General features: G+C 36.8%; 1 protein-coding gene across 2 annotated transcripts in view; it reads right to left on the bottom strand.

Moving 5' to 3' along the window:
* The window catches only part of LOC139121460 (coatomer subunit epsilon-like), a 57748-nt gene extending 38575 nt beyond the window's left edge, over positions 1 to 19173 (bottom strand). Inside the window, exons 1-8 of one of the 2 annotated variants that reach the window (XM_070686355.1) lie at positions 19016 to 19146; positions 17511 to 17522; positions 15541 to 15603; positions 15193 to 15293; positions 13909 to 14011; positions 12058 to 12107; positions 8845 to 8898; positions 5803 to 5884 (exon numbers count right to left, since the gene is read on the bottom strand). In XM_070686355.1, coding sequence (XP_070542456.1) covers positions 5803 to 5884; positions 8845 to 8898; positions 12058 to 12107; positions 13909 to 14011; positions 15193 to 15293; positions 15541 to 15603; positions 17511 to 17522; positions 19016 to 19114 — 564 coding nt within the window. In that variant the 5' untranslated portion in view covers positions 19115 to 19146. Of the gene's footprint in view, positions 1 to 5802; positions 5885 to 8844; positions 8899 to 12057; positions 12108 to 13908; positions 14012 to 15192; positions 15294 to 15540; positions 15604 to 17510; positions 17523 to 19015 lie in introns of both variants that reach the window. The other variant, XM_070686356.1, reaches the window with a different exon arrangement.
* Between the last annotated feature and the right edge of the window lie 53 nt (positions 19174 to 19226).

Raw genomic sequence — 19226 nt, 5'->3', positions numbered from 1 at the left:
CGCCATATTGGATTTTCCGTCAAATATTAAATTCCAAGTGAAATGTACAGTAACTATTAGATGATGTTCAAATCCTACCTTTTTCAAGCTCGAATTTTGCACATAATATCATTAGTGCAAGATTTTTCAACCATGGCAACCGCTTGGGCCCCGCCAACGCTGCTTGCAGCTTTAATTTTGCATTGTATTTTTCACATTTAAACTACCCTGCTTTGAAACTTAAAAAACATATGTTATGACATGGTAAGTGACAGAATATGCTGCAGCAATAAAAATTTACAAAGTAACATGGTGATATCTGGAACACGGTGGTCCCAGGTAAACACTTCATATGTTTTGTTTCTCATATAATCGTCAACTATCCTCCACTGGATGCTTTCTCTATTGTGGGGGAATTTGCAAGCTTTTGTAGTAATATGGAAAATTTCACACTCTCACTGAAATGGATTGCTCAAACTAAATGTGGACTTCTCCGACTCAATTTCCATGAAGTTAATCACAGTGAAGATGAAAATATCAGTACTATTGTAGAGGGCTTTCAGAGTGGAAATACAAGTCCCTGAAGCTGTACAGCAAAACGCACTCAACCACCAATCCATATGGCATGTACGTCCACACACAAAAGCAATACCTTCAACACAACTTCGTACTTCCCTATTCTGCTCTGCATGTTACAAACCACAGTACTGAGAAGTCTAAGAGGTTGAAAGTCATAGTAATCTTGCAAGGGTTCATACATCAACATGTAACGTTCAATCTTAGCCATAACACCTACGAAGTTTGACCACACAAAGCGGCATATTTCTTGGCAATATGTTCATTTCAAAACTTCCTTGAACTCTCACTTTTTTCAGGTAAGCTGAAAAAGTGGGGACACACACATATACAGTACTGAGTGTATTGTAGGCTAATACAATTTTCAAACTACTCAAATTATAAAACCTACATACTAATTGGCATTGACGGTCCATATTTTACCACAGAGAGACAAAAAATGATTAGTTTAATTGATTATTGATGTGTATCAAATCTGCCGTCTCCTTGGAGACACCATTTCGCTAGTTACCTGGAAAAGCATGTCACAGCTAGAGAATCTCTACACCTCTGTCCACAAGGTCTGAGATGATTGAATGATGCCAGACAGGAATGAACTCTGAGAAATGTTACACTATCATGCAACAAATGAAATGGATTGTGGAGAGGTGAATGCGAGACTCAAATCTCATCTCCGCACTGGTGCCTGTACGATTCACAGCCAAGGTCTGGTAGATCTGGGTCTAATAATGTGGAAAGTGAAAGAGTCTCCCGAATTATTTCTGAGCAATTGGACAATATTCACCAATGCTTTTTTACCTTCAGTAATTTCATCATAAGTGGCGACGGTACCTCACGTAGTTGTAAAGTCTTGAAATTCAGAGAAATCTGGAAAAATATGGGATGATTACTTGTAACTACTTTTGATTGATGTCTAAATTTGTTTTTCTCAGGAGCCTTGGTTGGTGGCAGAAATCGTGGGAGAGCTCAGCATGATTACACATTGGAGTAAACATGGGGTACTTTAATTGTACATTTGAAGGATACTTTCTGTATAATAAACTCTTTCTGTGGTAACAAAAATCCTTCCAGTGGTGCAAAAATTATATCAGTATCTAATGCTAATTCCTAGAAATAAAGCATGTGCGTTAAAATTTGTAATTTCCATTTCTGTTCTCTATGATCTGTATGAGGGCATACACGGAACTGAAGACGTTCTTTACTAAAGACACAACACCAACGAAACAGTTCAGAACAGCCAGAAATTTGACAGTGGTAGTTCTGGAAACACCCTCTAGGAAGAAAGCAATGATTCACTGTGGCTAAAGCAGTGATCATCAGCCCAGAGAATAACTTGAAAATGTAGCAAGAATGGCTTCACCAAAGCACTTTAAAACTGTTCACCAATTTCAGTTAAAAGTTTAATACTAGAGGCCATGTTATTTTGACCCTACTGTTGTGGACAACTTTTCAGACAGTCTATTTGCATAATTGACAAAGAAAACAGCATCTGACCTGTTCTAGTAGTGAAATACAATTAACACTTGATTTGTCATGATTTACCACAATGCATATCATGCAAACTTCATATAATATTATCAAAAATGCTGGTACACAGTTTTGTCAACACAGATAAAGTTAACAAATATAGAAATAACGGACGACGCGCTGACCATTAACGTTTATTTGTGGGCAAGGGCAAGAGGAAAGCCAAAAATTAACGGGCGAGGCTTGCCGAGCCTGTTAATTTGGCTTTCGTTGAGCCCGCGCCCACAAATAAACGTTAATGGCCAGAGCCGAGTCTGTTATTTCCATTATATCATCAACGAACTGAAGAAAACCGTCAAAATTTGCGAAAATTTCCGGAGCGACCGACAACCGGGCCCCAGTTGTCACGTCACGCGCGCTGAAAAAAATTGGCAAATCCGGATATATTTTCAGAAAAAGGTATATCAACTTGGCCCACAAGTGCTCCATTTTATTTTGTGATTGATTATGATTTACGTTTGAGCTGTAAAGTTACAATAGTTTGAGTTGTTAATCTTATTATTCATATTCACGGGCATGTAAACAGACCATTACTGTGTATTTGTGGTCAGTCACGTGGTTCAGCTCGACCGATCAAAATGCGACAGGCAGGGCATGGTAATATAATGTAGATTATAGTGGTTTTGTAACAGGCAGTGACCCTGTAAACTTCACCTGCGTTCCTCATTCATGTTACCAAGATTCCACGTAAATTAGATATCAATGAAATCCTATGGAGGGGGTCGGGGCATGGGTGGCAGAAATACCCATTATCAAAAAATCAGTGAGATCACTGTGCAAAAAGTGCAGTTGCTTGTCACAGAAATTAAGTGCTTTGGACAAAATCATACAGGTAAATATTCAGAGATTTTCATCCCTATATCGCGGCATGCAAAAACTGCTGGGAATGCCTTGTTTGGACCACGCAGACAGCTGTTTCAAGCTGAAGCTCAAACTAGCCGATTACACCTTGGTCCTTCAGAAAAATGTGAAATTACATCCACAGTGTACACCAAATCATTTGTGAGGAAAGGGGCAATTTCCTGGACAAATGAATGCAATAATATCGTGAGAGACAATACGTGCAACTTAGTACCAAGAGATTCTGCTCACATTTAAAAACAATTGATTCGCAATCCTTTGTATCAAAAACAACCGTTTGTAAATCCCTCTACAGTTGGGTGAAATTCAATGAGGGAAGATGTTTACACCTGGAGACAATTCTTGAAGTGAAGTGAGTAAATTTACAGTGACAACCTTAAACCTCCACAAAAACAAAACAAAGTACTTCACTATCGGTGAGGACTAAGCAGATTAGGAATAAACCAACCAACAAATGCGAAATGAGTCAATATTATTCACAGCACAAAGTGTCTAATACTCCCCAGGGGTGGACAATACTCAAATTCCCTTACTGAAAGGTACCATTATTCTTGTAATGGAAATTTTCTGACCTAACATTATCTAGTCATTTGATATGAATACACGTAATCAAAGCTGTAATTGCCACCAATAGCATTGGTAGTCTGTCTTCATTTTGATTTTTTTCTGTTTTTGAAAGTAACCTTCTCGGGCATAATTTTCACAAAATATATACTGATTGCATGGACTTAATTTCTCCCTTTCCTTTGAATGTGGCCTAATATTATATTTATAATGAGTTTGAACGTAGGCTAAATTGACAGAAATGTATAGATATACATGATGTAAACATGAAAACTTCAATCTGTACAGATTATCAAACTGAATGTCATTAGGTATGCTCTAAAGAATCTGTTTTTTCTGGAAAGCTGATTTGTAGCGATGTCCACTAAACCCTCTGATAGATGTCAGAGTAAATTTGCTTCTAAAATAACTCCTTTGCCAAGGTCAGCTTGGATTCAAAAACTTGCTATAATAGGTCCTTTGCCAAGGTCAGCTTGGATTCAAAAACTTGCTATAATAGGTCCTAACTTCATTGTACAAATCCCAGCAATCTGCCTGCAGTTGAAATTGAGATGCAAACCAAGCCTTTTCCATGATCAATGAAAAAAAAAGACGTGCTTTAAGTAAGCTCACCCTGTTGCCATAGGGTAAATTTTTTTGCCAAGGACTTGAAATTGACTGGACCCTGAATTTCACATCACAAATATCTGAAATACGACCTCATTGATTCAGAACGACATGTCCAGCCCATTAAAATCTTACATTTCAGCTACTGCCCTAAGGTTACTGTTTGCTCATTCAGGAACAGCATTTCAATTTTGAGAAGACATAATATCGAGTTCTACTTCTGTTTGAGCACTAACATGTCAAATTTCCTTCATAAATTCTGATATGGTGACAGCATTGCACTATCAATCTGTGATTTTCACTGGGTGGTGGCTGGCACTCAAGTCAAATGTCTGGGTGTTCAACAGACAGTGAAGATATATACGCCTTGTTCCCTGGTGGAAAAGTAATGCATATGACACATCCACATGTGAGGCATCTCATCAAACATTCATCATACTCGCAACCCTTCAGAGCAACGCTGTCTGCATCTGAAATTTACCCATGCTTGTGTCCTTTCCATTTTATTTCTGGACAGCTCACTAAATTTTTTTTTCAAATAGTTTGAACCTGTGCCATAAACAGCACCAAACTTTGCATTCAGTGGGTGGAATATATGTAACGAGTCACATAATTAGCATGCTATTATTTTTAGATGATGTTAATTTGATCAAGATCCTACCTACTAGAAAGTATTAATGGAAAATATGTTGCCTTGTTACCCGGGTAACTTTTTTTTACTGTAGATTAAAATAGATGCCCCTTCATTTACAATCTCCATGAAAGAGGCATGGGAATTCTCACTGATGCAATCATGGATGCAATAATGATACATTACATGGGGGAGGGGAATGATGTAAAACTTCATTACAAAAACAAGGCAAATTCTCTCAATTCCAGTGATCATACATTCCTTCCCCCGTGTAATCAGAAATCCTCTGTCCATATCTGCTTTGGTGCCACCCTTGGTGACATTGGATCTGTGATGATAACTATTTCAGACGGTTTCTTACATGTATGATCACGCAATACATGCTGCCTGACCACTGTTGATTTCACCTTTAATAGTGAAATTGACAATAGCATTTTGAAATGTACTCTCGGCTAGCCTAGATAGTAAGAAGAAGAACAGAACTTGCCCTTGACAATAGATTTCAGTATGATATTTGATAATTCCATCAGGGGCAATTGACGGACACATCACAAAGTCTAGACATGTTTTTGAAAACAGCAAAATACCTTTAGGATACATTAACTCATGTTTTATCTGAATCAGAATTTTGCTTCTGAGAGTATTATGCTAGAAATCTCAGTTTGCTTCCCTGTATAAGTCCATCATTGATGGACATTTATACCACAATAATACCGTATGTCAACCTGTGTATTTGACAAATGAATCGCTTAAAGTGGCAGTTCTCAACCCCTGGGTCTCGCATTAGTTGTTGTTGACATTGCATATTTACATAGTGTTAACCCATTGTTTTCCTTTGAATTTTCATCATGTTGGCCAGTTTGCTTTTAGATAAAGCTGACAAATGACCTGCCCCTTTAATTCTTTCGATCAAGATCCTGTTGTCCTACATGTAAACTTGGTAGAATACAAAAATAGCAGAGATGGTGTGATCAATTTCAGGAGAAAATTAAGTCTAAAGCTGCAAGCCGATTTGGGACAGAAAGTTGTACAAAAAAAAGCAACAACAAAAAACTTACAATTGCCAAATTGAACCATGCCTGTGCAAGCTGGGTTAGCGTTGCATCATCATCCAGCTCTTGCATGCTCTTCAACTCTTTCCTGGAAATATTTAAGAATGACAGTATTATCCAAATGAGGTTTAAGGTGGAGCTGCATGTTGCCAACACAGATTTTTAACCCCCTAATACTATATATTTTCAAAAAGCAGAGACTCTAAAGTTTAGTATGGTAGAAGTAGTTTACTCGATGGATGAAGTAGGTGTGTATTTGGGGTAAAAAACCTCAATTTTGGTATTAATGATAAAAATTAATGTAAGTCCAAAACTTGATCCTATTTTCTGAAATGTAATATTTCATTTGAAAGAAGAGTGTATGTAGAAAAAATAGCGTCAATGACACTGTAGCTCCCATCCTGGACTATTTTGTGTTTGTTCTCTGGTCAGATATTTGAACATGTGTGAAAGGGATAAAGTGCATGAAGTGAAAATACCTAAATGTAATGTACTGGAGACAGTGAAATATGTTTAATGTATTTATTCAGAATATAAAATGGAAAAAATATAGAATTAGAAATATCGAATACTGTGATACAACCATTAACTCAACATGTCATTGACAATGACATAGTCCCCACTTGTAATAGGAGTATTAGTCTTGATGGGGCAGGGAAATGTGGTCATTAAGAAGTATCACTGGAGTGTATATGTTGAGATCTATGGGCACATAGGTCTATGTCGTTGTTCCCAATTTGAAACACATGAGGCATGTCTAAGTTATGGTTCTAAATCGGGAAAAAAGATCAGACCTCCAGCAGTGTTGGCCAGCCAAGAAATACATATGCGCACAATAAATGAGGTACAAGATGTGACATCTTAAGGTCTAATATCCTATCAAAATTGGAGGGTATAGAACTTGTGGTTACTGAGATATGCATATATATGTATAATCAAGGTCAAAGGTCATCGAGGTCACATGACATTTTGAAAAAAAAATTATATTGCTAATTAATCCCCATATGCCAAAAAATCAGACCTCTAGCTCTATTCGCTTGCCCAGAATTAGATATGCGCATAATCAATGAGGTAAAGCGTGTGTTGTCATAAGGTCTCCCATCCTACTAAATACAAAGGACATAGCACTTGTGGTTACTTATTTATTGACATAAACATATATTTTAGGTAAAAGGTCATCGAGGTCACATGACATTTGGTCAAAAAATTTCTCTCCTATAGATATCCCTATATACCAAAAATCAGACATCCAGCTCTATTGGCTTGCTCAGAATTAGATATGTGCATAATTAATGAGGTACAGTATGTGGTGTCATAAGGTGTCCAATCATACCATATATGAAGGGTGTAGCACTTGTGGTTACTGAGTTATGGACAAATATGTATATTTGAGGTCAAAGGTCACCGAGGTCACGTGACATTTTGTTCAAAAAAATTGTATTGCTAAGTTATTCCTATATACCAAAAATCAGACCTCTAGCTCTATTGGCTCGCTCAAAATTAGATATGCACATAATTAATGAGGTACAATATGTGGCGTCATAATGTGTCCCATCATACCATATATGAAGGGTGGTAGCACTTGTGGTTACTGAGTTATGGACAAATATGTATATTTGAGGTCAAAGGTCATCAAGGTCACATGACATTTTGTCAAAATATCCGAGATATCTGCGTGAACGGATGGACTCACGGATGGACGAAAAGATGGACATGACCCAATCTATAAGCCCACTGGACTTCATCCGTTGGGACTCAAAATTGTGTCACTGCATCCTTTTTGCAATATGAATACGATGAGAAACTAAATTTTTATTTTTCGTGGCCTTATACATGGGAGTCTATGGAGATCTGCCTTATACATGGGAGTCTACGGACGTGTAAACTAAAAATATGCAAATTTCACCATGATCTGCCCAAATTTGGGAAAGGTCACTTCTATGCACTTCCATACCAAGTTTCAAATCAATCGGACTTGTGGTTTCAGAGAAGATTTTTTGACCAAAAACGGGAGAAAATTACAAAAAAATTCATGAAAAATAGCAAGTCCAAGATACTGACCCAAGATGTGCACAATCATTTCAGGTAAGCCCAAACTACTTACATGCTAATTTTTCATGTAATCTGCTCAGTGGTTATTGAGTTTTTCAATTTTGACTGTTTTTTCACTTAATTTGCATATTTTTGGCAATGACAACTTCATTTGAACAAAATCTCATCTACAGCCCATCATCCATGTACACACCAAATATCAAGATGAAATGTGCAGCGGTTTTGGAGTTTTTGATGTTGACGGACAGACATACAGACATACAGACATACACACAATTCCCTAGCCTATAAGAATAGCTTCCATTGCCATATATACATGTGGCTAGGGGAGCTAAAAAACGACTATTTTGTTTTGCATTATCTATCCTCATTCTAAAATGGCTTGGGTTTAAAGACTGACACTCAAAAGTAGCTAAAAAGTGATTAAAATCATGATTATCAAAATTAAAATGCCTCTTATTCAAAATGTAAGAATTTTATCGCCAAACAAAATACTTGTTTTGTTATACAATATTTAAAGAACATGATGTGAAAATTTCGGAAAAATTGACCCAGCCAGAGTGGAGTTAAATTCTTTGGAAATCTTGAAATTGAGAGAAAAAAGACGCCAAGAAATTGGGTCATTTGCATACATTTACATAAATTAACACTTTTGTATCACACAACTTATGACTGCTTGACAACCTAAAAGGTGAACTCAACCAATATTTTAATTTAAATGAATATTTGCAAAAAACTGATTTTTGAGCAAAATACGCTGTGGTAGGTGCAGCGCCCCCTTAATTGTGAAGGGAGAATAGAAATACTTGCAGACAATGTTAGTCTACTGCACTCATCTTGTGTGTTCATGGTGTGTCAGTATACATGATCACCATGACAACCATCAGATAAGACACGTTCCATTGCATGTAAAGTTTATCTGTGCAGTCACTGATGAATGCTTGTGTCATCCGTAAACTGATTCGGGAAAGCCAATGTTGGATATTTTGTACTCACTTTGCAAGATCCACCCTGTCCATCTTCAAATATATCTGAACGGTCAACGCGGCACTGAAAATAAAAAAGCAGAATGTGAATACATTCATAAATTTGTATGTCTGTTTTCAGTGCGCGTGTGATGTGAGAGTAACTTGCTGTCACTGTTTTTGCCTGACTACTGACAGCAAAGTTGATATTATTCATTCTCTTACGGGCAGCGTCAAATGTTTTACGAGAAAGAAACTCTTAACGTTTTGCTTGGAAGCCAACAATCCATTTTGAAATGTTATCTGATCGCTTTGATGACGACTGTAGTCTTGAGAATAGCGCTGTTTGCAGTTACAGGTCTGTTACTAAATATAGCTGCACGCGCGTGACATCGGACACTGCTGGTTAGTAATGCGGACAAGTTTTGTCCAGTGTTGTATGCATGGCTGTTGTTGCAGCTTGTAGTCTGAGCTGTTAACATGGCTTTTAGTATTCATTGTAACACTGGAAACTGCCTACTGGGGACTGCCTACGTTTTGTAATTGCCAAAAGTATCATTTGAAAATGTGGACAAATATTTATTTTTGCTTATTGATCAGAAATGACATCATTTGCCCAATTTTGAATCCTTTGGAAACCTTTCAGGTCAGAATCCCTGACACTCTTAAACTAAAACCATTAAGGTATTAAGGATCTATCCAACATCGCATTTTGATTTAGTTTCTTCATCATCTCAAATGCAGTACTTTTAATAAATTTACATGGCCAACTAAAACTTGTCGTTCCCCGTGATCATTGAGCTAAGACTGGGAACTACATTAAGAAATACATCACTGTGATAAATTTGACTTGTCACATCTGACTTTAATACACAGAACTCTAGGAAATTACCTAGAACATTATGTTTTCAAAAGTAATATTCATTACTCCGTAGTATTCTGAGAAAATCAAATTACATCGCCTGTTAAATTTACATTCTAATAATACAGTCATACAAATGACCTTGACAGGATATGTTGTTGAAAACAAGATACTAAATTTCACACCACAGACATCACTTTAATCAGACTAATAAACATGGCATGCCTTTGGGCTATTTACACAGCAAGGAACTGGTCATTATGGTTTTTCAAGATTTACTGTTTTTCAAAATTTCAGTCCTGCACTGCTTCAGGGGATGGTATAATCTTTGATGGTGCATTTGATTATGAACATGAAATTCATTCATGAATTGTTATTGCCTTGTTTTGAAGAAAAAGCAATTTTTGACAGCAACTGGGGTGAAAGAAAGAATACCTGCCCATTCTCAAGCAAAGAAATGTGTACTTTTTGATGATATATCTGAACTATAGGCTTTGCTCTAATTCCATTACTTATCATGTGATGACTTCATCAGACTTCCATGAGTAACATGTATATTTGATATTTATCCACAAATTTTACAAAAATTTCAGAAATTTTAAATCACTCATGAAAAGATCAGACCGCAAGCTGTGGTTATAAACACAAGCAGCACAGAGACAAAATTTGTCAGAATTTCTGTCACCAGCAGTAAAAAATTTCATGCATTACTCTTGTATGTAATTTGGAAATGGTGGCAAGTTGATAGGTCTTTACATAGCTTTAGGTACATCACCAATTGACCGCATTCCATTCGATTGCAGTTCTCGACCTAGATATTTTGGTAAGAGAAGACTTATTGACCCAATTGAATTCCCCTGGGTTTTGAGGAGAAGTAACTTTTCCATGTTAAGGTAGAACGCACCTCAGGGACAGATATTCGAACTCAAATTTTTACAAATTTTTACAATTTTTTATCCTGATATTCCACTTGTGACTGTTCATTTTAAAGCTCTTGGTGTAAGAAAACTTTTCACCAGCTTAGTTTTTCAAAATTCAAAAATTTTATTTTTCTCCATTGAGTTAACACAGGGATGGCGGCCATTTTGAATTTAGGATATTGGTAAATCTTGGGCTGTTTGTTTCTGTAGTACCAAAATTTGCATGGTGACCCCCAATTTTATTCGTGATTTTGAAAGAGGATAGTTGAAAGATTCATTGAGGAAAGTTTGAGCAAAAGTTGAAGTCTTTCATTTTCGAGGCGCGTACTACCCTAATGATTCTCTAATGAGCTTTGTTGAAGAATTCAACTGTAAAATGCGCAATCACTGACTTGTTCTTTATTTTTCACGGTGCACTGATTTCACTGGATGAATATTTCCGCATATGCTGGCCAAGCTATACTCATTAGCCACCTGGCAATCACATGCCCTTCTGCAATTTTCCTAAAAATTCAGAATAGCTTCTAATTTCCAAGATGTGACAACATTAATGTGACCCTTCTTTCTTAATTTACTGACTTTGAAGGATGAGTTTCCTTGGATGCTGAGAAAAGACATGTTCATCAGCCTGCCGGGTTATCACTTGCCCTTTTGCAATTTTCCCACAAAATTAATCACTCTTTCCAGAAATGCTGCCTTACAGGTTGGAATGTGCGTGAGAATGAAAAGCCTAAGCTGTTCATAACTTCCCTGCATAATATGGCCTTTGGCTATTTGAACTACACATCATAACATCTGTGAAATAAGCGGGTCATTTATCACATTATATTCTCAGTTCACATGAAGGTTACTATTGATGTAGGGATGAATTTAAAACCACACAACTATGCATGTATTGACCAGGAATGTGACCATGCTGACATGGACATGACCATGAACTCAATCATCGCTGACTAACCATAAAGTTTACAACTGCTAGGTTGAATTTGGTTGGAATTCTTAGATGTACTTGAACTCCAAAGTATTTCCTACATGTTCTGTTTGATTTGATGTTCCATTCAATGTGACCCTACCAATGGTCTGAACATTGATGGTTGACAAATTGAAGCACGACATTCCTCATGTATTTTGTCATAGTCTTCTAAATGTCATGAGCAAGGGAAAAATGTTCAATAAAGCTGTGCTTAGCAAAAAGAGGATTAATATTCAAGACTACACATACAGGTACAAGGGAACACTGAAAACAACTTAATATTCTGATGTTAAAGAATCACCTTTCCCTCTGTGAATTTAACAAATTGATTTTTTTACAGGATAGATTTGGAGATAAATTGTTGCATCTACTAGTCCGGTGAGAGGGATAGCCACAACAATATTTCTTCAAGATTGTCATCTGTAAATCACAATCGGTGCAACTTTCAATAAAAAGAAAGCCGAACATGTTTTGACATTGAACACTAACCATTCAAGCGATTCTGACTGATGAAGGCAACGAAGAGCTGCGTCCGTATTCTGAGGAGAGAAAAACAACAAAAATTAGAAACATTGAGTTACGTAGGCCTTGTATGATAAAATTGATGGTGACCTGAGGTGACCACTGCATCTGTTGAACAGCTTAAAAACCAAAATCTCTTCTGTCAAATGCAGTGACAACTGACATGATAAAATATAAAGGTTCAGAAATCAATACTGACTTTGGCGACATAGAGGCACTTGCAAACAAAACTATCAAGCAATCCAGTTTTTGTTTCTATGATCTCTCTTTATTAAATGATAACAGGGGCACATTATAAGTAAACATCACTTACTGCGCCCTGTATTGTTTCTGTTTAAGTATACCTATCAATCTAAAACTGACATTAGTGTGGCAAATGAGACAATGAAACATCAATCTTTTATGCGATATTACTCACTTACACATGTACTGACACTACGTTTAGACCATTTTGTTATTCAGAGATCCTTGAAGAAAAAAATCACACCAGGGAAATGAACACTGGGCTATCCCATGGTGCAGTGCAGTGTTGTTCTGGACCAATCCTTTTCAATGCCACTGCTTTATGATATACTTGCTTGAAAATTTTTCAATCAAAGACAAGGAATGACTTAGTTTTATAACAATGTGTATATGACTAACGATAACATGATCAAAGTAGTTACTAGCAATAGTGGTAATAAGTAAAATTAATAATAGTAGTAATATGTAGAATACAGATTCATTTTGTAGTTTCTTCACAGAGTTAGGGTGTTTTCTTAATCTGATGGATTCTCTAAAGTCCATTGTCAGAAATCAAATCCAGGTATCTACTGAGACAGCAAACACATGCCGCTCCTTCTTAAAAGATGGTATGACGTGTAGATTTATCACACCAGTTCTCTTCCTTGTTTTTGACTCAGATTTATCAGAACACTAGAGTTGATTATTACACATGGCTATGGATTACTCAAGTATGTGACCTTTATCAGCCTGGCATTTTTGAACACTTCACGTTTTCTACCTTTTCCATTCTCCTATTTCAATGCCGCTGCAAAGCTTCAGTTACGGGCAATCACCAGAGTAATAGCCACTTTAATGATGTGTGTATTTCTCACTGGTACTTTCACTGCAACATTTGACCCGGGGTATTTCATCTATTTTTGCACTGTCAGAACCAATACTAAGCCCCTGACAACGCTAATCTCAACACTGCTTTACAATAACTCCACGAGGCTGTCAATTCACATCGTGCCGTGAAAAGTGCAAACACTCACTATATACGCCACTTCCTTTTCACTGAGGAGAAAAATCTCAGAACTGAGTTGTGTCCTTGAGGACAAGCTTAACAGTTACTATGGAAGATTGGAAAGACATTTTCCTTACATATAACAGTGTTTCAATATTTTAGTTTTTCCTTGGCTATGAAAATCTGGTTTCCAGTAACCTGGGAAAGCAATTCATTATACATACTTGACCTCACGAGTGCAAATTGATGAAATCATGTAGAAAGTAGTTTTCAGGGTAATACAAATAATTATGTAGATGGAAAACCAATAACATAACAGCAGATGGATCAGCTGCAATTCAAACACTTTAGAGGATTTGACACGGTCTAAATTTTACTGATAACGCACTGCAGTAATTTATGTCGACATTTTTCTCAACTGATAAATGTCTCTGAATCTCAAAAGGATGTTGGTGGAGGCAGTTACCTGGCAATGTAGACATATGCGTGAAATTATCAATAGCACCGCCAAGGATTATGTGAAATTGAGCGTGAATTGTTTCCACATGAGACGGCACATTAGATGAAAAGTTAGGAAATGCAGAATGTACCTGTTCATGAAAATAAATAGAGGCTGCCATCAACAGGAATGTATTGTTAGTGATATCGACACTGCCGCTCATCTTGCTCTCAAGATCTCTCAAAATGCCATCACTGCAAGAGATATTTCAAACATGGTGTAAATTACATACATATGCTCAGAACCTGCATGATGCTGATGCTTCGTGGCAGAGAAAATGCAAGAAAAATGACTGTGTGTATGTACAATTTGGATTAAATTTCATAATCACTAGTTCACAGTACGTACAATTTGTTCCAATCATGTTGTTGTCAAATTGCATATGCTGATACATATCTTGAGGCACTGTCCACGATGGCAATGAAAAATTATAGCGCCCTCTTCCCCATCATGATTACATCTCTTGTTTTTATTGGGTTTTTTGTAGGCACAGAAGGATACATGCTGGGATTCTAAAAACCTATTGGTCTCACTTCTTGACTGTATGAAATTACCCGATTTTAGCAACTCTGTATGATCTTGTATAACATTTTCCACATCCTCTACACAAACTCTGCATACAATTGTGAATAAAAGTCAAACTATTTTCAACTCATTGCGTATTTCTAATACCTTTCAAAATGCAAGACATTCAGTTACAAACTTTAAAGAATTTTTTGTACAAAGTAATGTATTAATTCATTTTCCATGAGATAAGATTGTTGAAAAGTTATGCGTACATATGACTGAGATAGTTATCGCAATCTTCTTATGAGACAGGTAATTTTAATCACACCATTTTTCACTGCTACGTACGACAAGTAGATTTCTCATTAAAATTTCTTTTGAAGTTTTGTAATGTTCATCAAAACAGCTTTGGTTCTACACAAATGACAGGTATAACATGTGAATGAAATTTTATCTGACATTGTTTTCTAAAAGACATAATTGCACGTCTGCTTAAAAAAAATCACTGGTACATTTACAATCAGCACTGAAATGCATAGATAAAACATAAATTTGATAAAACATAAATTCCTTATCACATGCCTTTACTTAAAAGTCCAAGCACATTTACATATAAAAATGTGACGGCTTTCAAAATATTTCAATTTTGAATATCATTTATGAATGCTCTTAATGCATAATACATCATTCCGTCCAATCCAATACAGTATTCATGAGAAATTTACTTGATCAAATTACTTTCATCTCCTGGAACCCAGAATTTTCAGCTCAGTTCACCTCAATTATCTTTGGAAAGAAAATAATTGGGAGAAAATCTGAACATTTATCATTGCAATAATTGAGGTGACCAGATCAAGTCGGCACTCACCGCTTGCCAGGGCTTGCTTGGTAGTCAGCAAACATTTTAACTGCTTGAAGCTCAGGTGATGAAGAGGAAAATATCTCATCAAGGACGACCCCAAACTTACGCTGTTGAACATGAATAAGATGAAGCATGGTATTGTAAAATGGTTTATCATTGCTTGAATTGACAAAAGTGAATTGCAAAAGATGATTTTCTACCTGATTAACAAGGTTAAGCTGATTTGTTGAGTTTTGACACGACATCAACGATCCCGAGTCTTTTTCTGGATGCAGCATAGCTACCTACACTATAGCACAATAATAACCTATTGAAGTCTTCTCCACGCTAATAAATTATGAGTTTTGAATTTACCTGAGCAATGTAGGCCCTGTACATGAACACTTCAGCCTCTGCCTTGACATCAGGACTTTTAGGCTGCAAATAAAGAAATACAGTGTAAACTGTTCAATACATATAGATTATATAGATTAGTTTCAAAAAGTTGCAAATTTTCTAGGCACAGACAAATATCTAGCTATGGGTCCATAGCTGTGGTGGTTACAGACAAGATTCCTGCCTTTTACAGGCTGGTTTTGCCTTTTACGACTTTCAACCCCTCCACCACAGCTATGGGACTTCCATACACTAACGTCCAAATCCCCCTCTGCAAGCACCCTTTGTGCAAATTTGTTCAACAATTTGGACTTTAGTCTATGGAAGTTCTCATAGCTGTGATGGAGGGGCTAAAAGTTGTAAAAGTAAAATTTTAAAAAGCAGCCCGTAAAAAGGCAGAAATCCTGTCTTTTAATAACGACCACAGCTATGGACCCACAGCTCACAAACATCATGCTTTTCTGAAACAGTTATTAAACCTTCAAATATTTGATTAAGAAATACCTTTTCTACATCTTTTTTTTGTTATTACCATTTATACCATTTATACATTATCTCAACTGAAACTGACAGAAGGCACATCGAAATCAGAAAATTGTGCAAAAACACAAACACTACAGCATATTTCAAGTTGGTTTAAAAATTTATTAAATGTGAACACCGAGAAATTTCACCAATAAAGGCTCCCAGATGTGGACCTGGTGGAGTTTATATTTCTACACCCTGTACTACTTGTGGCCTACCCATCTTCCAAAGTACATTACAAATACATTGTTCTTTCCTCTTAGGGAGAAAACATGCAACTACTGGTATTCCGTCATTAAGAGTCACGATATCCAGACCTGTGAAAGCTTTAGTATGGTTTTCTTTCCATATTATGTGCTTTTAAAAATAGTTTTTGACTGCTCAAAACACACTTATGCACAGTGTAACATCATGACACTCAATATAGTACTGATATTTGAAAAGTATAAACTTGTGACATACACAGCTTTCACAGGCACATATATCAGACGCATCTGTATTGCACATCATATGCATCAAAGATACTGCAGTATACCGGACCCATCTCGCATCATCTAATAATTTCATATTACACCAATGTATCTGTCTCTGTACACATATTACTACAGAAATTATGGCAATTTGCCATTCTCTAATTGGCTTGGATATTTCAAAAATTTACTTGAAATTACTGAAAGTTTTAATCAAAATTGCTATAATTATCAGAGATTTCCAGCTTGTATAATTCAGCAGTTGACATAAAAACACTTCTTCAGAACAGGCACCTTACATCATATATTGATTTGGACATTGACAGTCACACTTACAGAGAAGAATAAAGGTATGTGATTACAGTTAAAAAGTACTGTAACACATACATCACATTTATATACAATAATATATGAGCTCTAATGCAAAAGGTGTTTTACTAAAGCTGCCAGTCCTGATCCAGCTGGAAGTCATCAATAACTGATGCAATCTTACGTAAACTTTCTGCAACTTCAAGTAAATTTGAAAACAAATTGCAATATTTTTCTATAGTATTATGAAAAACATTATTAGAAAAGGACCTTGGACCCACTATTCTGCCCTGGATATGATACCTTATTTTTCCCTGACACCAACCATTCACATACCGTTCTTGATGACATGGGTGAGGTCTAGGTGAAAATTCTACGTCAAATCACGGTACCTCCACAAATGAAGGGACTGTGATCAAGTCAATCTGATCAAAATCAGGTGTACAATTGCTTCCTCTTATGTTTCATAGATTTGCAAAGCGCTTCAAATAGGCAGTAGCTAAAGACTGAAAGCACATCCCATTTGATCAGATTGACATTAACCATGCAAAAATCCAGTCCAGAACTTTATATGGGCCTCCCCTGAACATTGACTACATCACAGTACATTTACAATCATTCGCAATAACTGAATATTTTCATCACCTCTTCTGCTTCCTTGAATATAAAATTATTACAAAAAAGAGTTAATGGAAACAAGATGAAATAAACTTGACTGGTTTTGGAACATTATGTTGAAGTGAACTTGTCAACATGATGAAAGAATGCCAAATATCGAGTTCTTGGAAAAGGAATTTGTGGATCTGCTCTGCTCTTTTACCTGGTCCTTTCATGAAAACTCTTGCCTATTGAATAAAAAGTATGGGATTAAAGCTAAAAAATGTTTGACTCTCTTACTCTGGGCATGTGAGATGGTACTATGATATGATGCCTCAGCTATTATTGTACACTGGCTCATCTTTTAAAGGGTAGAAAGATTCTGAAACCAAAGTCAATCATCAGCACATATGGTGCAGGGGTACTTCTTAGTTTGATGACAATATACCAAATAAATAAATACCGTAAATTATATTTGTACATATATACATGTGATTGTTTCACATACTGACTATAGGTTAGCAGGTCCTCCGATTGCAATTTACAGCTAACCATGCGGTCACTATGGTCATAAAGTCTGAAAGTTAGTTTAACTTTTGAGTATTTCTCGTCATTTTAAAAGATGGAGAGTGCTTATGGAGCATTCAATGTGTTAAGGATGCTTTACTTCTACCTTACAGGCTGGAGCAGGACACACTTCATGATTTGGTTGCATTTCTCAAGGAAGAATTTACTGTCATACCATAGACTGCCCCACTGTCCACGGTCAAACGTGAGAACTGAATGGCTCAGATGTGTTTCTAATTTTCAGTTCATGAAAACCAATGTTGTTTAGGGTCATGAACATTGTACATATATGTGCATACAGTGACAACCTACCCCATCCCTGGCAAGATTTGGACTAGAGTGTATATTAAAGCATGGAGGTGGAAGGAGAGACTCTCCTTCTACCTCCATGATTAAAGCATTGTCAGTGGTTCAGCAGTACTATTGCAAAACGCGACGACTGCATCATAATTCTCTCAATTTACCTGTTCACTGGCTAAGCTGCAAGATATAATCCTGTACATTTCACGGCCATGGAGGTAGCACACAGACAGAGTGTGCTAGCTCCATGAATGGTAGGACTTTGCTGCGGATCCGTATCCCTACCACTTCCTTTGCTGGCTGTGTTGGGGGAGTGTATACGGCTACGGATCCGCAGCAAGGTGGGACTGAGTAAAATCTTGTGTAAAAGTTCTGTTTATACATGTAATAATTATTTAACTCTAATTGTATCGTTCATTCAACGGAGTCACAGTAATAACTGTAGCATTTTCAGATATGCCCCTTCACGATTAGGTGAAGCACGTCCCTCCATCAGGACTGTGATGGGTGGTAGGGTAGCCCGAGTTCATGCAGTTTACTGTTCAGGACGTCCGAATGTTGACACATGTACACTGTAGTCTACACAAGATGATTCCCGGAAGTGGAAGCCGGTGACCATTAGTCTCTGGTTCTAGAGGTACATTAAGCAATGTTTTACATTTTCTACGGTTCATTTGGGAACTTACCTTCAGTTTCTGGACTTCAGTTATACATTGTTGAAAATTGCCAAGGTAGAAAGCGTTTTTAATTTCGAATAATTCGTCTACGTCTTGATGAGCCGCCATGATTATACCGTCTGCCACGCATGTGCAGTACACGTTGTCATTTACTCGCAGTCTGTGAGAGTTTTGTTGGCGAGATTATAGGCGAGACTTCGCAGTTCCAAGTACGCAAAAT

This window comes from Ptychodera flava, chromosome 21 (genome assembly GCF_041260155.1).
Source record: "Ptychodera flava strain L36383 chromosome 21, AS_Pfla_20210202, whole genome shotgun sequence".
NCBI classification, from domain to species: domain Eukaryota; kingdom Metazoa; phylum Hemichordata; class Enteropneusta; family Ptychoderidae; genus Ptychodera; species Ptychodera flava.
Note: the sequence above shows the minus strand (reverse complement) of the source record. Positions and strands in the feature narration are given on the sequence as shown.